This window comes from Lathamus discolor, chromosome 1 (assembly GCF_037157495.1).
Source record: "Lathamus discolor isolate bLatDis1 chromosome 1, bLatDis1.hap1, whole genome shotgun sequence".
NCBI classification, from domain to species: Eukaryota; Metazoa; Chordata; class Aves; order Psittaciformes; family Psittacidae; genus Lathamus; species Lathamus discolor.
The window spans coordinates 128041138-128063399 of NC_088884.1; the positions used below are offsets into that span (position 1 = coordinate 128041138).

At 35.4% G+C, this 22262-nt stretch overlaps 1 protein-coding gene across 6 annotated transcripts in view; it reads right to left on the bottom strand.

The window, feature by feature from the left end:
• Positions 1–1208: 1208 nt before the first annotated feature.
• Positions 1209–22262, bottom strand: part of VEGFC (vascular endothelial growth factor C) — a 102570-nt gene continuing 81516 nt past the window's right edge. For all 6 annotated transcript variants that reach the window (XM_065695027.1, XM_065694989.1, XM_065694980.1 and 3 more), the window contains 5 exons: positions 20705–20895; positions 10975–11126; positions 6964–7073; positions 6388–6718; positions 1209–1983 (listed from right to left, as the gene is read on the bottom strand). In XM_065695027.1, the coding sequence (XP_065551099.1) occupies positions 1869–1983; positions 6388–6718; positions 6964–7073; positions 10975–11126; positions 20705–20895 (899 nt within the window). In that variant the 3' untranslated portion in view covers positions 1209–1868. The remainder of the gene's footprint in view (positions 1984–6387; positions 6719–6963; positions 7074–10974; positions 11127–20704; positions 20896–22262) is intronic.

Consider the following 22262-nt stretch of genomic DNA (forward strand, 5'->3'; position numbering starts at 1 on the left):
TTGGTTTAGTTCTGTACCCAGCAAGGTTTTCACATTTTAACAAGTTCTAACTTCAAAAATATTTTAATTTTGAATAGATTGTTCTATGAAAATGGCTCTTCCCATACAACTTTAAAAAAAAATATAAAAAAATCTTACCTCTTTTTGGAGTTGTAGATGCTGATTTTGCATTCTTTTTAATAAAGAAAAGTGCTGACAATATTTTATGCAGAGATCATGTCAATCCATACCAGACTGGCAGACGTCCTTTCATGTCTCCACTAGAATATAAATTGTATTACTTTTATTCCCTCAAAGTATTTTTGAATACACATACATTATTGATCAAGATAACTGAATGACTATAGGAAAGAGTAAAGTGCATTATTTAATTATTAAGTTATTAATCATTATTTAGTTATTATAGGATAATATAAAATAATATAAATAGAAAATATTATATTTTATATTATTATTACTATCATTATTTAGTTTTATTATTAAAGTGAATTATTTAGTTTTAAATTATAAAATATAGCCTGTAATACTAAATAAAAAGCATAGTTGGTGTTTCCACTTTCATACTAATAACCTTCAGTGGACATTATTTTACATAATTATTTAAGAATACTAACAAGTAATAAAATAGAAGGTATGTTGGAGTGTGAGTTGTTGCTGTCCTTTAAACAAAGTCTTTATACTTGGGCAGTCACAGAATCATAGAATGATTACGATTGTGACCTCAAGGATCATCTAGTTCTAAAACCCCTGCCGCAGGCAGAGACACCTTCCACGAGACCAGGTTGTTCAAAGCCCCATGCAACCTAGTCTTGAATACTGCCAGCAATGGGGCAGCCATGGCTTCTCTGGGCAACCTGTTCCAGTACCTCACCACCCTAATAGTAAAGAACTTCTTCCTAATAGCTAATCTAAATCTACCCTCTTCTAGTTTAAAGCCATTCCTCGTTGTCCTGTCATGACCTGCCCTTGCAAAAAGTCACTCTCCAGAGTTCCTGTGGGCCCCCTTTAGGTACTGGAAGGGTGCTATAAGGTCTTCCCTGAGCCTTCTCTTCTCCAGGCTGAACACAGACCAACTCAGCCTGTTTCCATAGGACAGGTGCTCCAGCCCTCGAAGCATCTTTGTGGCCTCCTCAGGACTTGCTCCAATAGGTCCACATCCTTCTTTTGTTGGGGGTCCAAGCGCTGAATGCAGTCATGTACAGACTCTCCAAGGTTTTCATTAGTCTTTAATTGTACTTGCTTTGCTAGTTGCAGTCTAGAGACAGAAATATCACTGGGTCATGAAACACTAAGTATAACTCTGTAAAATGACATGTAAAACAGCTATGAGAAAATGCTGTAGTCTTCCTTTCATAAAAGTGCTTTCTCTTAATTGTCTTTCCCCCCTTTTAAGAACCCTGACAGTAAAGCTGCATTGCTGTTCCTTTCTTTAGGCAGAAGATTAAACATTCTCACAATTATATAATACAATTTCCATTTTATTTTAAACATACTTTGCAAGATATAAAAATATTGATCACAGTGAGCTTTAACAATTGTTACTGCTATAAACAGAAATGCTGCACAATGGTTTTAGTGGAAATAAATTATATAGTCATTATCTCTTAAAAAAAAAATCACGAGAAGAAGAACCTAGGCTGTTTGGTCATTGGCAGAAAATAAGTCCTTATTGAGTTCTTTACAAAACATGAACCCCAGTTATTTTCTACGTTTGCTTTCCACATCTTGAGAAAAGCATAATGAGTCTGTCTCTGAAAGTCCCACAGGGTCTCTGGTGCACATTTAATTCCAAATATTAGCAAAGTTTCTGTTGTTCTTTTGTTCTAGTGGAAAAATGTACACCAAAATAGCGAGTAGTGCTCTCTTCACTAATTCATAAGTGGTCTTTTCCAGTATGTGGGTACACAGCGGCACACTTCTTCACTAAAATAAAATCCAGCATCACAGCGTTTCGTTCGGACTGTACACGGTGGTCTGTAACAACTAAAGACATTAACAAAAAAAAAAAGTGGGCATTAATATAACATGATCATTTATATCAGCCTGGAGTAGAAATCTGTGTGCATTTAGATTGCAATTGATCAATGGGAGATTTAATTCCTACAAATACTTTTAACTTCTGTTTATGTTTTTGCAACTACTTTTAATTGGACTATTCACAAAATCAGTGTAAGAATACTGAATGCTATTGAAGAGAAATGCAACAGATACTCATGTCTATTTTTAACATATTGCCAGATTCTGGTCATGTTCTAGTCTTCAGTGGTTTTATTAATTTTGAAAATGCAGCAATAATTTTCTGTACTCAAAGTAGCTTGTTATGACCTATTGCATGCTGCCAGTCTGAGGTGGCAATCCAGAATCAGATAACTAAATCTACCATCTTCTTACCCAGGACTGTTTCTCATCGTATTCACTAATGCAATAAGCCTGAGAAAGCTTTGTCTACATATGTTATGCTGTGATTTGAGTCTTGAAAATGAGAACATCCTTTCAAGTTGCAAACTCCTATAGCCATTAAGTCCATTGAAAATATATCTACACTTCATACTGCATTTATGCGCACGCTGAAGTAAGATCAGAGTCTGAGTTTTTATGATAAATCTTAAAGGTAAGAACAGAAATAGTCACTCTTTGATTAAAATAAGTTTAACAGAAATAGAGTGTTAAACCACAAGTCACATCTACCTAAAAAGCAGCAGAATTTTTCTTTGCAGATTCCTTGATGGAAAAATAGAACTTACACAAAGAAAATATCTGTGGTTGTCCCTGAACTCTTCCTTTTCCTAGTTTATTTTTCTATTAAAACAAGAACTTGACCTAGAATAACCTTAAAATAACAATGCCTAAATACTTTCTGGTGCATAATGAAGACAAAGTACAAGTCTGGTGTGTTTTTTCAGATGCTGGCAATGAGTCAAAAGACAAAAGTATACGTTTTGAATTTCAACACAGTTATACTTACAACTCTGTGCCTGTTTGTGGAACCCTGATATTATGATCTATTACTTTAATTTATACTTACTTCAGTTCAAAGCACTACAGTATTACTATGTTAAGGCAATATCACTATCCTTTTAGGTAATTCTTGTTTCAGGCTTGTGGCTACTCCTATTATTGTTGCAGGTAAGTTAGTATGCTGTGTGCTTGTTTTGGATCCCAAGTTACTACTTTGCAATAATTTGTTTATGATATGAGGTCTGGATTAGAGTTATATTAATTCATGCCAGCTAGTTTCAACCAATAAAGCTGGCTATGAGAAAAACAATAAGGAATGAGGAAGACTGCAAACATGACATTTATTAACTAGTCACATCTTGCTCAGTGTTTTCAATGTCGTTAATCATAGATTAGTTAAACAGTCTGGTCTCTATAACTAAGGGAGTAACATTTTGTGCCACAATACAGATATCTGAGATCAGTGTAACAGCTCATTGGAATCTCTCACAGCCCCACTGATATTTTGGCCAATGAAGTTGGAAACAGTGGTAAAAAGCAACAGAAATGTTTGCAAAAGCATCTAATACTCTGAGCAAATGGGCAGCCAGCAGTAGGTCTGTTCTGGGATAAAGGTACTCCACAGAGATGCAATAGATGAAACTCACTTGCCTTTTTGCCTGCCTCTGCCATGAAAGTTAGACTATTTCATGTACTGAATGACTATAAAATTAAACAAGAAAAAATAAAAGAAAAAGGCAAAACCAAATTCTTCGATCCACCTGACATGTTGAACAAAATGAAAAGCAGTCACGGAATCATTAAATATTAGGAGTTCACTCTGCTTGGAATGTGACTCCTGGTGAACTGTGAACTTGAATTTAACTCAGTTGAGAGTGCTACAAAGCATCTCTCCCATGTGAGTTGGTGTCTGGCAGCAGTCAAGGTCGGGTTACTGCACTCTTATCCTTATTTGGGACATTTGAACAGAGCAAGAAAGCTCCTCTCCTCCCCTAAAATGCTTTGCAGCTGGGGTGCCTAGTTATCTGGCCCTGCCAAAACTGACCAAAATAAATTTTTGAGGTGATAGCACAGGGTGAATAGCAGCAGAGTCATTGTAACTACATAAATGTGGTTTCCTTAGGAAACTGCTGAACAATAGGCCAGGTCTTTCAAAAGATTTGGGCTCAATGTTGTTTACAGAGTGCTTTCATGTGAAAGATGTCTGTTTTGATGCGGATAATCTGAGCATGCTGGAACTAAGAGAGATAGATGCTCAGTCAATAGGTATAGTGCTGGGTGAGTCAGCAGCAACTTTGTGACCAGTATTAGGGATTTTTGCTACCAAATGCCTCAGTTTATCAGTTTGGTCAGTTTAACAACTCCACAGATGAAACTGAAGTAGAAATGCTACTTTTAGGGGTGATGACAGTCTGATCATCTTAAAAGCCAGTATGCTTTATGATGGGGCTTTTTGTTTGTGGGGATTTTTTTGGGGGTGGAGGGGACGTGTATGTTGTGTTGGGGTTTTTCTTCCTATCCTGTGTTTTATAAATGACTGTATTCCTTTCCTCTGGAGCAGGGTATAACATTAGAGGCACAGACATTTTAGGTACAGCATATAAATACTTCAAAACCATAGCGTATGATACTTCAAAACCAGGACCTACAAGAACTACTCTGCATGGCGAGCTGCCTGGCGTACGGATACAGGAATCTGCTCACGTCTGGGTCTCGGGCATCTTGCACAAAGTTACAGAGTGGTGCCTCCATTTACATGGTCTCTTAACAGTAAGAGATCTTTCTTACAATGGCAAACAGGATGTTGCTGGGGCTTTATTCCTTTTAGAGAAAGCTTGTGGTGGACAGAGCGAGAATGTGATAAACCTATGCTAAGAAGGAGTAAAGACTGCATCCTCTGTTTCGCTTTGCAGTACCAGCATCTATAGGGCTATTGGTTGTGGAGCTATGGAGTAACACCATATACAGATCTTTCTTTCTCCACACTAAGATGAAATGCTTGGAAAAGAGAAACAGCTAAAGGCATCCTATATCACACTGTCCTTGGAAGTAAGAAAGAAATTGAAACTCCTTATCATGTTCAACTACACCACCACAGAGAAAAGCTGGGCTCAATTCCCTCCTTCAAATACTAAGCCTTTAAATCAAGACAGGTGGTATAAGATATTTATTAAGATGTTTCTTAGCTTTTCTAAATGCCTGACTTTTCCTCATGTGAATGTTCTCTTAAAATGTGCGTAGCACTGCTGGAACTGCACAATAGAGCAGTGCTATAAGGCTATGCAACATCTAAAGCTCTTGTGATCAGGTAGTTTCCTTTTCCTCTACAAACAGAAAATCAAAATAAAAACTGAATGATAGAGAAGAAATTTCTTATGTTTCTAAGAACTATTCTATTTCACTCAAAAGGCCAAGCATAGCAGAACAGGTAATGACAGTTATTACTAATATATTTCCTATTTCCCCAGGTGTCATTCCTAATATTAGACATTTTTTCCTTATTCAGGATGAACTGATCTGTATATACATGACTATATATATTATTATATATTTATGCCATCTAATTACATATTATATTAAAAATACATAAGGTTTATTATCGATAAGCAACAAATTACCACAGACATTTAGATGTCCAAATTTGGTATTTTCCATTTCCAGTGCTTGAACATTTCTGAAATTATTTGCCATTAATTTAAATATATTTAATAATTCTCATATATTAAAAAATAAGTGATCTTTCTGTTCCAAATTGCCTTGTGTTTTAACAAATTCACTTTATAGGAAAATTTTCCTCTCAAAATATACAAATTATAAATAATGGTTTGTTTCTCAGAACCTAAAGACATTCACATTTTTATATAGACTGTTACTGCTATGGGTGTGCTCTGGTGACATATATAGAGTTTTCTTTCTGACCAAATCTCATTTTAAATGATGAATATGGGCAGCCTGTTTTATAGTCACGTATGTCTGTAAGACTGTTTATGCACTCTTAAATCTTTAGTATTAGTTTAATGAAATGATGCAAAAAATTTAGGAAGTGAAAATGAAGTAATCACTTGAATCCTAATTAGGAATATTTGATGCATTTGAATTGCAATATTCAATTCTTGATAAAAAACAGTGTGAGATTTTAAGTAGCATAAAAAAAACAGGGAGCTTGAACTCACAGTCGATTTTCATCAAAAGAAAAAACATAAAACACATGAAGTAGCAAGATTACAAGAAACTAAATGTTCTTTAAAATACTTACTCTGCCTAGTAGTTTCCTCTTAGAGATGATAAAAATCATAGAAGGTAAAACTGAATTGAAGAGAGGCTTACTGTTTACTTCAGACTAAAAATCAATTCAACAAGATGGCTAATAACACAAACCAAATTTTTATACCTTAAACACAGTGAAAGGGCTGAGACTTGAATTTTTACCTGCATGTCTGGTGATGGAACCTTTTTCCTTTTAAGAAGCATTTATTGGGAGATTCTATACATTCACAGATGCATTTTGCAGGATTTAGTGGCTGATGTTTAGGGCAGGTCTTTTTACATACACACTGACATTTATCTTCATCAAATTCCTTGTTGGGCCCACAGGAAGTGGGGAGAAGTTTGTTTTTGCACATGCATTGACAGGACGATCTATCTAATTCTTTGTGAGGTCCACAGCTTGAGGGTCGCACGCCTCCTTTGCAGACACATTGACAGGTTTCTTCATCCAGCTCTTTGTTTGGCCCACAAATATGGAATGCTTCGGATGGGTCTAGAAATACGGCAGAGAAGTTACAGAATTATCATAATTTTGTGTTTACCCATTCACCTATTCTAAGTGAAGAAATGACAGCAAATCCATAACTTTTAAGGTGTTTTAAGAACAGGTATACGTCAAAAGACAGGCAACTACAAATAATCGTATTGACAAAGATTCAACTCTTAATATTTTTAATTTCTTTTTTAAGTAAATCAAAACATGGAACTACATTTAAACACTGAAGCAAAACTGCTTACCAGAATCTCCAAGATGGGAAGAGAAACCAAAATCATGCTGTGCCAAACATCTGCAAACTTGATTATTCCAAATATGATTTTTTGGACAGGTCTTGTTTGCCACATGACACCTGTGGAATGAAATATACTTTTGCTTTACTACCATAAGAACTTGAGAAAAAAAAAAAATGGAACCCAAACAATTTTAGGTGTTGACTGCTTTTGTTTCCCTCCATTACAAAAATCTTTCTAAGAGCTTCAGCTCATTCATAATCTTATCTTTAACTCCTCTCAAATCTGTTACGAATTAATGTTTTCTCCATGACAGGAATCTTCAACTATGTGTTGAAGATACCTTCTCACATTTCAAGTTTTTGCTCTAACTTCTAGAAGCTGATATTTGTACTTTCCAAATATAGTTTGGAAACAGTAATGTAAGTCTTATATAGAAAATAGAGAAGTATAAAAAAATATTTGCATACCAATTTCTGTACAGGTGGAAACAGGCCTAATTTTCTATGTTGTTTTTTGAAGTACAAAAACATTTTCACCCATACAGATGTCAAAAGAAAACTGGTAATAGTTTCCGAATGAATGCTAAACTGATTTCTAAATCCTGGACAGCTTTCTTGAATCTAAAGATTTGGACTTCAGCAGTGATGCCTCTTCATATTTAACAGTCAGTGCTCTTTACCTGCTAGAGTTTTGAGTCCAACATAATGGTATCATAGAAAGCATAAAATCCTAGCAGCAGCTGGTGTCTTTTTAAAGGATGACTGAACTTAGCTGGTAGGTATACCACAGGTAGGATATTTATATGTATTATCTTCCTTTACTTGCAATTTCTTTATCGCCACAGGTCACATTATAACTTTTAACAAGTCAGGCCTAATGTCATGCATCCAGGCTGTGTTATTTTTTCGTTGTTTCTGTAGTATTCCAACAGTTTTCATCTGTTAAGGCAGCACATACGTTACACATTTGAAGCACTTTTCATTCCCCTGAGCACCATTACTCAAGCATTCAAAAATGCAGGTGCTGGGACATTCTTCCATACTCATCATTCAAACATACCGCTCCCCTTCATCATATTAAACTACTCTGCTTGTAAAGACTGCTGTAGTTTAACATCACCCTGCATCACCTCATGTTTTATCAAGCTGGTGTTCCCTGATTTCATTCCTCTAATGATCTCACTCTTGCTCCCTCACTTGGCACATGCCCTTTTGTCTGCCTCCTGATTCTGCTTGGAAAATAGGGATAATTTACAGACACATTATTGTATTCTCTTCTAGGAAACAACAAATCATTCACACCTGGAGCAGCCTGGCTCTAGCTGGAAGTACAAAAAAAACCCCAAACCACTAAGCACACATGAACCCATGAGAACACACTATTGATACAAACCCTAAGTTACCAAAACTTGAAGAGAATGATATGTATTCCAGCATCAGGGTTGGAGACATACAGCAAAAGAAAGTGCAAATGTTTGTTTACAAATTCTACTCTGGCTGCTAGTACAGAAAATGACTGGGGGATACGGCTGAAATGTTAAAATGACTTACTGTAACATTTCAGAAAGTTCATGAAGGCTAAAAAAAAAAAAAATCAGAAAAAATACAAGAGGCAAAACCACTTTACAGGTAATTTCACTACCTCTTCCCAAATCGTTGTCAACTCAACTAAAGCATGCTAACTTGTTACCCGTCAGTGTCAGCACAGACAATGTGTAAGAGCAGGAAACGTGTACAGTATACATCCAAACCACAACTAAAATATGCTTATTAGCTCTGTAAGCACCTACCTACAATCAATGGGGAAAAAAAATGTCATTATAGAAACTTGATCCTCTGCTCCCCCTGCCAAAATTGCTAAACTTCTAAAATAGTGACAATTTTCTCAGTTGCACATCTTGATGACATTGTATGTGAACAGAGAAGAGTACAATTTAAGACACCATTAATCCAGGAGGTATTCTGAAACACTGGTTAACATGACCTGACATGCCTCAGCTCTGCAAGCACGCAGAAGTAACTACTACTTTTTAGAAGGAAAAGAAAGAAAAAAGTGGGAGAATAGGCAAAGACTTAGACATAATTCGCAGGATAAAGTTGTGCAGAAAATATATTTTATACAAAAAATGATTGACTATTTGTTTTCTATCTTACATGTCATGTCACTCTTCTTTTTAACATGTGCCTGTGCATTGTGGCATAATCCAGCCATGAATTCTTATTAGATCTCAAGTGTTACAATGCTAAAAGCAGAGATTATACTCTTAGGCTTTTCTTCTCAGTAATACATAAGGAAGTCATTAATATATTTTGTTAAAAAGAGCACGTACATAAATACATGCACACATGCAGATCTGCCACTGTGACAAGAAAGTACATATCCAAGAACAGGCTTTACAACAGTTTCACCAGCATTCAAACTTATAAATAAAAATCTTAAGGAAAAATAAGAAGCTGAAAAGAAATTGAGAACTTTAGTACAAATTAAAAAACCCCGGTGGGGATTCTGAAAAGCATCCAGGCACCCACCAAGAACATGCAAGTATCTTTCCTATCTAGAAGCACTTAGTTTGGGGTTTTGGTGGGGCTTTTTTTGGTGGGTTTTTTGTTTTGTTTCATTGGTTTTTTGTTTGTTTGTTTGTTTTGTTGTTTTGGTTTTTTTTCTATTTTATTGTAGAGAGCCATAGATTTTAAACTTAAAGACAGTACTTAACAGTAGAGAAGGCCTATATATACTCTGATCTAGTACTACTTTGTCTTATCTTTGTTGGAGCATAATTCCTTACTTACAGGACAGTCGATTGTGAGTGCTGGTCAGAGTCTTTTACCTGTACTCTTACTTCCCTCTAACTACAGGTAGCTGTTTCCCATCTAGAATAAACTCTTGTACTGGTAATTACAATTGCTCTTAACCTGGAAGCATTTAGAAGCTGCCAGCAGTCAGCATAATTTAACTTTATTATTGACTCTTGAGTTTTGGTTGTATTTTTTTTTAAATAATCTGTTAATTATGCAATAATTAAACTATTACTAGATTTCTTTTCTAATATTTTTCTAATTTACTGTTTATGATCCACATTTTGACGAACAAATTCAGTAATTTGAATCCAAATAGAATATAATCTGTTTAGCTACAACATGTCAGAAAACATCCAGATCTTAACTGAATGAAAACAGGGAAAACAAGGTAGCTTACATCTGTGGGCATTTTGCACTATTCACTTACGTTATTAAAAATGTCTAAACTTAATTTCAGTTCAGCTTCTAGTCATTGATTCTTGCATAAAGCAGCTGTTTTTCTGTTAAATTTTTTTTTGCCTCCTAAATATTTGTGCATCATAAAATCATCACTCAGTCCTCTAAAATGAAGGGAAGGAGCTCTTCAAGTGTTTCAATAACACTTGCTTCATTGCCAGATTTCTTTTCAAATTCAAAATCACTAAAAAAATCAGTATGTTAATTGTGTGAAGTGTCAATTAACCCTTTATTTTCCCTTTCTATTCTGTTTTCACCTCTGGCATATAAAGATGTCCAAAAAGACTTGTAGATAAAGATTCTGTAAAAACAGGCCTTTTTTTTTTTTTTTTTTTTTTTACTTAACAGCATTTGAAATGGGAAAATACAGTGAAGAGAGAAATGTTTAAACCTCATTTGCAAAAGGAAGTATTTTTAGTTTTTCTTGATTATTTGTTTTTTTAAAGAAGTTGTTTTTATTCATGATTCCTTTAAGCCTCAATTGCGTTTTAGCTCTTTCTATGAAAAAACTCCCACAAACATTATTTTTCATTTTTAAATCACTTAGCCCAGTTTATCTACTGGGTAAAAAGGTAACGTTATTTTAGTACACTCTTCATGTAAAACAGTATTAGGTCCTTTGAAAAATGCATTCTGCTCCTACTAATGTGTAATTCACATAGAAAGTTCATCTATCTTAATTGTGAAAGCTTCCAGCAATATTTTATATCTAATTATATAGGCTTGCTCATAATATGAAAAGAAAGACAAGTCTCATACTTACTGAGTTTGTGTTGCTGGCAAGGAACGTCTTATGATGGAATGAACTTGTCTGTAAACATCCAACTTCGACATGCATCGGCAGGACGTGTGATTGGCAAAGCTGACGGTTACAGGTTTGGGGCCATGAGAAAGAGGCACTGTGATCTCAAATAACTACAAAAGGGAAAGAAAAGAACTTTTTTTTATACATCAGTAACAGTACAGCTAAAAATAACATAAGGACATACAGAAAAAGCTATAAGGAATTTAGGTTTAGGGTTTTGTTATCTACCATCATTCTGTGGCATATTCAGTTATGCCGCTAAATAATCATTATGTGTAAAATGAATACTCTAGCTATGGTATGGCAATTAACACTTTTAGGGTTAAAGCCTATTACGTATCTGCTATAGAATTGCCTACTATAACATTTAAGCTAAAAGAAGAAAATGTACTAAAATCTCATTTCTCTAGAGGAAATGCCTTCAAATTGGCAGTCTTTCCAAAAATCTAAAACTTAACATTTGGAAAGTGCTTCAAAAAGTTGGAAAACAAGAATAACTTTAAAAGGCGGTAAGCTAAAACCTAATACATCAGTTGCACAATCACAAAAGCTTGTGTAAAACAGCAATATATTGGACTTAGATCAAAATATTTTTGGATGAACAAGTTCTGAACTGCAGCATACTGTACTTCTGACTTACCGGTGTTTCTATCGATGCAAATTTTATGGTTACCCTAACAGAATTTATATTGAACTTTTTTTTTCCCCCAAGATATTAAGAAATATCCACTACTAATAAAATAATCATGTATATGAATGAATAAAATCCTAATTCTATGGTAAATGTAATTCGACTGGTGGAAGAGGACAACTTCAACAATATCTTGTAGAAAAACTGAACATGTGATAACAGACAAACAATGAGACTCATTTCAGTATTCAATTTGGGACATCTACTTTATCAAGTTAGGAAGGTTTCATTGTACGACTCAGTAGTCTCCTGAAAAGTTAGTTACAGGAAATAGTTTATGCCTTTTAGGTGTTTAGTCACTTCTCATATATATATTTGAGAATATTTCTGCATCCTCTGGTGACTTTACTACCTTTATAAACATGGCTATTAGATATTATTCCAGTTTCTAGGGAGCTATTATGAAAAGAGTTTTTCTCATTAGAGGGACTTCTAGCCAAACAGGAACACTGGGACTCTTGCACCAGCAGCAAAATAAGTAAATCTTCTTGAAATTTTGGTCTTGAGTCATTAATAAGGTAAGAGCACAAGTCCATATCTATTAGTACCAATAAATGAATGCTTAATTATCACCAGACATACCTCCAGGGTTTTCACTAAGTTCAACACGGACTTCAGGGGACTTTCTAATTGAGTTTTCATCATAACGCTTTTTGGCTTCAAACCTGATACTGGCTCCTTTACCCTTATCTATTATAAATATTCCTTTAAATTAATCACAAAATGCACTCATACCAAGATGCTTAATACAAGAAAAGCCATAATCATAACACAAAACTATCATTTTCATATTAAAGTTATATGAAAAAAGCTTTATGAACTTACTAATTGATTTGAAAATTATCCACCTATTTGAAGGCCATCATGGATTTTATTATAATGCACAAACTAGGAAATTGTAGAGGAGGATGGTGGTGGTGTAGATGAACACAGAAAGGACCATGTTTGTGAAAAAAAGGTCTCACTTCTGCATATAGCATATATTTGAAAAAATATATGCTGTGTTCTTTGGGTATCTTTAATCAGATGACAAAACTTACCTACATATACAAGGTTTGTATCTTGTTTAAACAAGTTGTGCTTTCAGGACAGTACAACTGTTGAGACCTCTGAAAATCTAGACAGCTAAGAATCTACAGATGCAACAGCCTTTACTATATTAAATATCTCATAAGAAAATGTATCCTTAAAAGACATGTATGAATTGTGGGATAGAACAGAGAGTATGGACTTAATTAGAATATTACACATGTAAAGTGAATTTTGTTTGCTCTCTTATGACAGTATGAACTTTCTTTTCAGAAGCTGAAGTAAAAACCCACTACAGGGAGAACTGATAAAACTTAGAAAGTGAATATAAGCATGATTCTTCAGCTCCCTGCCAGCCTAACTGTGCTCCTGTTTGGCTTTAGGAGCGCGCTGAGAGAAATTTCTATAACACACATACGAACTGCGAGTATAAATGACAGTGACCATGAATTACTTTAATCTACATTTATCCTTCAATTTAAACTGCAACAGGTATCAGTTTAGAGAGTAATATTACTAACAGCTATTCCCATGAGCACTTTAATGGTGCAATGCAAAACAAGCCTAGCTAAAGAGTGCAAAGGTAGACTAGCTTCCTTGACCTCATGGAATTACCTTGAGTTTGTTCAACTAAAGTCTCTTATTTTACATCACCCAATAGTAGCTACTATTTATATAAAGTAAAAAAACTTAAATCAGCCATTTACATTAGAGACTATAACATAATATAATTATATCAGGTATTACATTTCTAGTCCTCACTTTTGGAAAGTGCTTAAGTGATACATGAACTAGCATTTTGAAAAAATATATAAACCAGCCCTATCTTCATTACTAGAAATGTTGGAAGTGAAATAATAGGATTGGAATTGTTGATTTGTCCTTCCTACACTTTTGTCTGCACATGCTATTAGGATACTATATTCTGACACATACTGAAAAAGGAGATATTTATTCTTCTCTTCTGATACTGAAAATATATCAAGATGAGACTTCACAAGAAACTAATTCTTGAAAAGTAGTTTGTTACAGTAAATATATTTAATACTCAGAATAATTCAGTTTAAATAATCTATGGCATTTTAAAATAAGATCCATTCTACAGAAAATCTATATTATGCTCTCAGCTGTGTTGTGCTCCCTAAATCCAATGAAGCTATTTAAGTGTAAGTGAATCAACTCTCAAAATACATAAGCTGGGTTTGCATTATCACCTTAATAAATCATTTCAAATTAGGCAAGATTAGACCTTGTGTAATGCTTTCTGTTTTTGCCAATATCTTGAATTTATTTCTTGCTCATCTTTCTCATCCAACAGAACAATAAGCTCAACACCCGTTGTCACTACAGGGCATGTCTCGCAACATATAACAGCTAAATGTCAACATCTAGAAAGGATATTTCTATGAGAAGGGCACCATAACATTTATGTAGGAAAGGCTGGTTCTTGACTCCCTTCTTTTCTGGCATTATTGCTGGCTGTGGGTACCATTGTTTGTTGCCACACTACCCCATATGGGTTCCTCTTCTCGGACAGAAGATAGCTTGTATTTCTGCCTGATCCCTCATTCAGTAAAAGATTTGTTTCAACCGTATTCTTAGGGGACTGAATCTTATCTTCTCTCCCAACTTCAAATGATAGTAAAAATCTGACTAATTCATACTACAGGCAATGGAGAAAAGACATTTCATTCAGGTCTGTTCTTCAGAGACCAATGCCTGAAGACAGACATTCAGGAATAAAGACTGCAAAGAACGAGCTTCAGTTGCCAAAAGAACATGAGATCTGACAGGAGTAGGGATTAGGGCAGTTTTTTCAAAGGGGAGAGCTTTCATTGCTTGCAGTTTTCAGAAAAATGTTAGTAATTGTAGTACATTGTGAGTGTTGCCAGAGTTAGAAGCAAACTCAAAAGCTAGAAAAAAAAAAACTAGACTCAACTTGCTTACGCAGTCTTGTACGTTTGTGCTACCAACACTGCATTACCATGAATGCAGTGGGAATCAAGTGCTGAAGAAATGTGTAAGTAAAAGGTATCATATATAACAAATAAACCAAACTCCATAACCCAAGAAAACAAAACCGCAAAATCATAGTCAAAGCTCAATCCTAACCTTTTCCATAGAAGCTAATATCATACACACAAATCGGTAACATGCTGTTAATGCGTACCACATACTAATGGAAGCTCTATGTAACTGAAGAACAGTTGAAAGCCATACACAGTTAATGCATTTCAGAAGACCCTAACACATACCATTAAGCTAGTCTAAGGCTGTTTTGTCACAGAAAGCCAGATGGCAGGTCTTTTCTACAGTCTTTTCCACCATATCTAACATTTCTCTTCAATGTACTGTGTTCAACCCTCATCTCCTTAGGTCTTCACCCAATGATTCTCCATGCTAACCTCCCCTCATTTCATCCCAACCCAATTTTCCCTTTCAGCCAGCACATGAAACTTGACTTCCCTTTCCTCTTTCTGGGTTCCTTAGCATAATTTTTAGCATTCTTTCACACACACATCTTGTCCCAGCTACTTTTGGATGAACCAGATTCCTTCCTTCTCCAAAAGATAAAGGAGAGTGTATCAATGACATGCGCTCCATGGAAGATGGGATTTAGGTGCCTAGATCTGAAACTGCATCAGATTTTTGTTGAGCTCCAAGTTACAAAGTCTTCTACTTAAAAATAAACCTGACTCTCCCAACAATTCCATTTGCCTCCCTAAGTCTTTTAACGCTTAAAAGTATACAGATTGTCTGAAAGATAACAAAGTACACATTCCTCATAGAAAACCCTCAAGTATTATATTCTTTACCTAAAATGAGAAAACATCAAAGATTTTTAATATAAAAAAAAAAAATCACAATTTCTGTTTTACCAATAAAGCCATACACACTTCTTTCTCACTCTGGCCTAAGAAAATGCAGAACCACAAATTTTTCTGTAGTTGTAAAGAAAAAAAAAACACATCAAGCTGCATCTGGCAGTGAAAATTTCACTCCCTCTTGTTAATGAACAGCAAAATTAGGCTGAGAATGACAAGAGAGTTTATAATGGAGTATGTTGGATAACCTCAGTATTATGTTACTTAAACTAGAATTGTTTATCATGGAACAAGATTACCTGAGGCTATAGAATCATTTGGGTTGGAAGGAACTTTCAAAGCTCATCTAGTCCAACCCCCCTGCAATGAGCAGGGACATCTTCAACCAGATCAGGTTGCTCAGAACCACATCCAGATGGGCTCAGAATGCTTCCAGTTATGGCATATCCGCCACCTCTCTGCGCAACCTGTGCCAGTATTCTACCACCTTCATTGTAAAGAAATTTTTCCTCACATCCAGTTTGAATCTCCTCTCTGATATTGGTCATTATATTGATACGTCTCTGGTAAAGGAAACATGATGTTCTTGGTGTTAATAATTGAGCTTCCTTATAATAGTCCCCATCTTTATGTCATGAAAAAATGCAAGTCTTTCTTACAGTAAATGGCTTAAATATAAATTGTGTGCTAAACCCATGACAGTCATTGGTACTCTACGGATTTAAAAACAAAATCAAACAAAAGTTTTGGTTATAGGACAATATTTTAAATTATTTGTTAAGGATATATAATTCCCGTAGTTCCCACTGACTTTATATCTGTCTAGCCAAACTTGAAACGTTCATTTTCAAATATGCAGGAAGGTAATTTCTCTTCATGCACTTGGATTACATAATCTGCAATAAAATGTATTTTAGGCTTAATCCTTAACCTTTGTTCCACTGCACCAGCCAAAATTAAAAGGCAGCTTATCCTACAGACCTAAACATCAGCTTCTTGTACTTGTACTTTCTGCCCCCCAGTACAGACAGGTATGTTATTAAAGAACTTTTCTGACTAATACAAAGGTAAGTGAATAAGCACACCACTTTTACAACTATGCATGCAACTACAAGCAATTTTTTCCCTGGATTTTCATTCTTTTACCATCAGGTTTTTTAAATCCTTGAAGATCAGTACATATCAGGTAAGAAGCGCAGCAAGAGGATACTAGGCAAAGGTGAGTCCTAATTGCTCTACCCAACCAGACTTGGTCTTTGGCACTGCACAACCTGCAATTACTGTGATGCCATGTGTACCAGGGTCCCCCCTTTTTCCCAACTTTGTTATTTGTTCAGCCATCCTATCAGAAGTGTCCAGGCCAGAGATGTGTGGTCCCACAGACCACCCCTGTAGTAGGCTCTTTTCTGTTCTCGTGCTGTCAGCCAGTTACAGAGCTGGAGTGGAGAAAAGCAACAAGTGTGGGACCATAGCTGGGTCTACAATCTATAGCTCAGCATGATTTTAAGCTTAAAAAAACCCCAAGCCCCCAAAACACAAAAATAGCAAACAGCTTGACCAAAAGCACTATCAGAATTTCTTTTGAAAAAAAAAAAATTCCCATGCACTCCTCCACACTGATCCTTATAAAGGCATGTATTTTTGATTCACTGCACTGACAGCTCCTTCTTCAGACTAGAAGGACTACATGCCATACTTTCTAAAAAAAACCCCAAAAACCCACAACAAACCCCTGTTAATTTCTATATGAAGTATTTATTTGCTTCAGTGGCTAATTTTTCAACACTATCATCATAAGTGCCAATATCCATTGTATCAGCACACATAAATTTATTATGAACTCTGACTTCTGAAATACAAAACAATCAAAACTGTTATTTTCCATAGCAGGATAAGGAAAGCCTGTAATTCCAGATACTTTTCAAATACAGGATTTGTGTATTATTTTTTCCCAGATTTACATTAGCTACACTATATTCTTCTGATGGACTGTGGTTTAATTTGGTAAGTTTCCCTTAAACTGATTGACTCCCAGTTTCCATCACTTGTGATCTTTGCACTTCCTAAAGTGTCAGTAAGGCTGGCCAAACATGATGAGTGTAACAGAGCACAATGTGTCTAGAGAAGTTTTTAAGTTAAGGATGTAAGACTGTTCGATTTCAAAACTCTAAATATTTCTACACTGGAAAGAATGAAAATGAGCTATTTGAAAAATAGTAAATCATCATTTATTTTACCATCTAACTTCCTTGACAAAACAGTATTTCAAGGCTTATGTGTAACCTATTCAAGGCAACAGGTAACCTATTCGATACAATACATTTCATATCTGATTAATATGCTTAATTAGTATACTCACTTTACTCTTTTTATATTTGAACCACTTTTCAAAATATTTTTTTGCAAAAAAAAAAAATTTAACAAAAAGCATTTGGAAATTATACTGACGCATCTCCCACTATTAATAGTGCCTACTATATCAATCATTACAATCCTAAATCTAACATAGAAAAATGCATGCATAAATGGTAAAGTTCAGAACAACTGAAAATTCTTGTGACATATGCATCTCCAAATCATGTAAAGGAACTCCACATACATATCAAATGTATCATATGGAAAACCATTTCAAGCTGTTAACTTGTTTCCCGTGAGAAAAGCTCCTCTAAATCTATTTTCAAATTACTTTGAAACATGTTTTCCCTTAAGGAACTATTACTGTAAACACGAAAAAGGAAGATTTAGGGCCTTTATATCATATGATCTGAAAGAAGTCAAAAAACTGTCTATCCTGCCAGCCAAGAGGAAGAATGGAAGGAGACACCTCTCTGCCATCTGCTTACTGCTTCAATGTATAAGCAAGTACCTATATGCGTGGCATAAAAAAGTGCAACTGGATAGGATGTTGCTCCACCAGGCAGCTCCTATCTTTGTAACTGCTGTTGAATTGCTCATGTCATGGAAATGGAGAATAACTGTTTGATTAATAAGAGGAAAAACCAACACAATCACACCATGAAAACAAAATCCAAAAAAACACTTTCCCATCAGACCTTTACTAGAGAAGCCACCACTTACAAAGTTGGGCTACTGCAGTGTCACAGATAAAGGAAAAGTTCTACTGCATTTTATGCATTAGCCTAGGGGATCAAATGTTTTCATATTCCTCGTACCACATCTCTAATTAAGAAATTTTCTCATGTCTAAATCATAATTGTATAAACACCCCTTTGCAAATACAGAAACAGTTTTTTGTGGGAAAAATGGTATTAAAAGCAAAGCAGAACACTGTTCCATTTTTCTCTTAATAAAGTTAAGTAGCTAGAAAGGAGGAACAGAGCCTGAACTGGAGAACTACTGACCTCTCTCTGGACCACCACAGTGTTCCACAAGCCAATCTGGGAACATCTGACCTAGTCCATTCTCTTGGCAATCAATGATTTGCTTCCCATAAAAATAATTTCTATGCTTAGCTCTTTTCAATTATTTTTTATTAAAGCTGATATCAACTTCCTTTAGTTTTTAATGTCTGGAACCAATGCTAGAGCTTGCCCTCACAGTAACACCTCCAGCTGAAAAGTTAATTTCCCATTAAGTACTTTTCTGCTGGGTGAACAGTATGAAGTTATCTTAGGGAGTTTATGCACCGTTAATAAAGCTTCAAAAATGGTGACTTACAAAAAGGCAGAAGATGGCTGGTTACTAACCATAAGTTCTCATTTCATTCAGGAAATAAAAGGAAAACAGTAGTGAAAATAGGTATGTAGGGTACCTGAATTCCATAGAAGGGTCTTGAATCCAATAATTTTTTCTTCCTAATTCTCATCTGATATAGGGGTAAGCTGTGGTCACATAACTTTAAAAATATTTGAGATGATGACAGATGAAGAGATATAACTATAGCTCTCTTCCTTTATTAAGGGTTTTTTTAAAACTGCATTCTGTCAAGGACCAGATAAAACTGGAAAGCAGAAGCAAGATAGAAAACTCAGAGATTAAAGTGCTTGCTTTTACGGAATCAGTTAAGAAAACAAAACAATGCTATTGCCTCTTTCTTCTTTTGAGTAATTCCTTTATCATTTTCCTTTCCAGAGTCTCTCAAATCTTTAACTACTCCTATATCATATCATCACCAATGACATAAAGATCTTAAAAAAGAAACTTAGCACTAAACATTTTTAACTAGGACAGAAAATCTACTAAATGTTTTCTGTATATACCCTTTTTCTAATTCCCTCTCAAGAAGGCTCAGAGCACTAAGAAGTTTAATGATAAAGGAATGACATTTCTATGGGCTACAATTTTAAAGTTGGCTATGCAAGTTGTGTGTCTTCCTTATAAATATGTACTGCATCTTCAGCTAGTTGAAAAAGGAAGCAAGATTTACACTAAAATTAGTTTTCTTCAAAGTATCAGAAAGATGAGATAAAAAGCAAAGAGCCACACCAACAAAAACACTACCAAGTACTGTAACAAAAGCAAAATACTCTATAAATCGTTTTGAAGCATAGCTATTCTTACATGATTTTTGAGAGAAAAATTGCAAAATAATTGTAACAATTGTTACAGCTACTTACATACTACATATATGTTACAGCATGTATGCTTTTCTTTTAAAGGCAGCTCACAGGCTCAGTGTACAACCTCTGCACACTCCTACCTCATCACTAGCCTTGAACTTGAAGACTAAAACCCACACATATACCTGAAGGAGATGGATTAAAACAAAACAAATAAGTAAATTACACTAATATTTCTTAATACAGTAAAATTCAGTTCCTAAAAGGCCTTATTTGCAACAGGTATCCTGTCTGCACATGTCCTGAAACAGTCTTTTTCTTCACTGATAAAATTACAGGCTAGTTTTAAAGAGTGCTTGCCTCATACATTAGGCAAATGGTAGATTAGAAAAAAAAGGGGAACGTCATATTTTTTCCCCTAAAAATAATAAATAGATATATATTTAGGGGGAAAGAGTGTTAAACACTTTCTTCCAGGAAGTAGTCTCTTCAGCTGTTTTTTCTATGGATTCTGGAATTGATTTTTTTCTTTTCTCACAATGGCAATAAGAAGGTTTAAAAAATGCATGACCATAAATGGATTTGCAAGGTGCACACAAATTGTAGTAAAAGTGAGAACTTACTGTCTTGCTGATGTAACTTGTGCTGATATTCATACACTGGAGTCCTTCACTATTGCAGCAACCTCCACATCTGTAGATGGATACACATGGGGGTTTAAAGAAGGTGTTTGTAGTTGCTCCAAACTCTTTTCCCACATCCACACACACTTCACGTGGCATGCACTGAGTTTTTCTCCATTCAGTATCAATACCTGCCAAGTTATAGGGAATTTCATGTGTTATAAAGTAACTGTTTAAAAACAATACTCTCCTGCAGTAAATTAGTAGGATTTTTTTTTAAGTGTAGAACCAGAATATGCACTGCTAGAGTCAGACCCTTTATTCAGTGAAATATACAACTCTTAATTTCTAGCTAATTTTTTTCTCCATAGGGACGTGACATACTGTCATGGAGCAGAAGGAAAGTGACAGAAAAGGCAACACAACAGAGTTGGGGAGAGCTTATGACATAGAAACATAGAAAGGTTTGAGTTGGAAGGGACCTTTAAAGGTCATCTAGTCCAACCCTCCTGCAGTGAGCAGGGACATTTTCAACTAGACCAGGTTGCTCAGAGCCCCATCCAGCCTGACCTTGAATGTTTCCAAGGATGGCATCCACAACTTCTCTGGGCAACCTGTTCCAGTGTCTTACCACCCTCACTGTAAAATATTTCTTCCTTATATCTCATCTAAATCTACCCTCTTTTAGTTTAAACCATTACTCCTTGTCCAACTGCAACACATCCTACTAAAAAGTCTGTCACCATCTTTCTTAGAAGCCCCCTTTATGTATTGAAAGGCCATAATAAGGTCATCCCGGAGCCTTCTCCAGGATGAACAAGCCCAGCTCTCTCTGTCTGTCTTCACAGGAGAGGTGCTCCAGTCCTCTGAGGAACTTTGTGGCCCTCCTCTGGACCTGCTCCAACAGGTCCAAGTCTTTCCATTGTTGGGGGCCCCAGACCTGAACATAGTAGTCCAGGTGGGGTCTTGAAGAGAGAAGTAGAGCGGGAGAATCATCTCCCTCGACCTGCTGGCCAGCAGCTAAAGCTGTACATACCCTTTCTTGTGTGCCTGGGCTGTTTTACCTTGACTGAAGACTAAAGAAGCACTGCACAGCTCTGCAAAATAATTTTTAACCAATCCCACACAGTACTTCCCTTGGATACTATATATTAGAAACAATAAATTTGATGCCAACGCACTTAATGTGAAATTCATTTGAATACATTTACTTTGTTTACTACAAGAGTACAATTTAAAGCAAAAGGTTACTATTCGGTAATTATACACACCATAAAATTTAATCTGAAAGGTGATATTTGTGCCCAGATTATTTACGTAACTTTGGGCAAACATTTTATATCATGTTATACAGCCTTTTATCAAATACAATCTTACATGAAACACCCGTTAGACTTGCAGCTGTACAGATCCCTTTGTTCTCTCCTGGAGTTAGTTCTTGGTAGGCTATTCAGCTAAAAAGGAAATTTCACCTAACATATAGCTTAAAGTCTCATTTCCAGCATCATGTCAAAAAATATACCTCCTGCTATAAATCCTGGGTTTCTCTGCTTGCAAC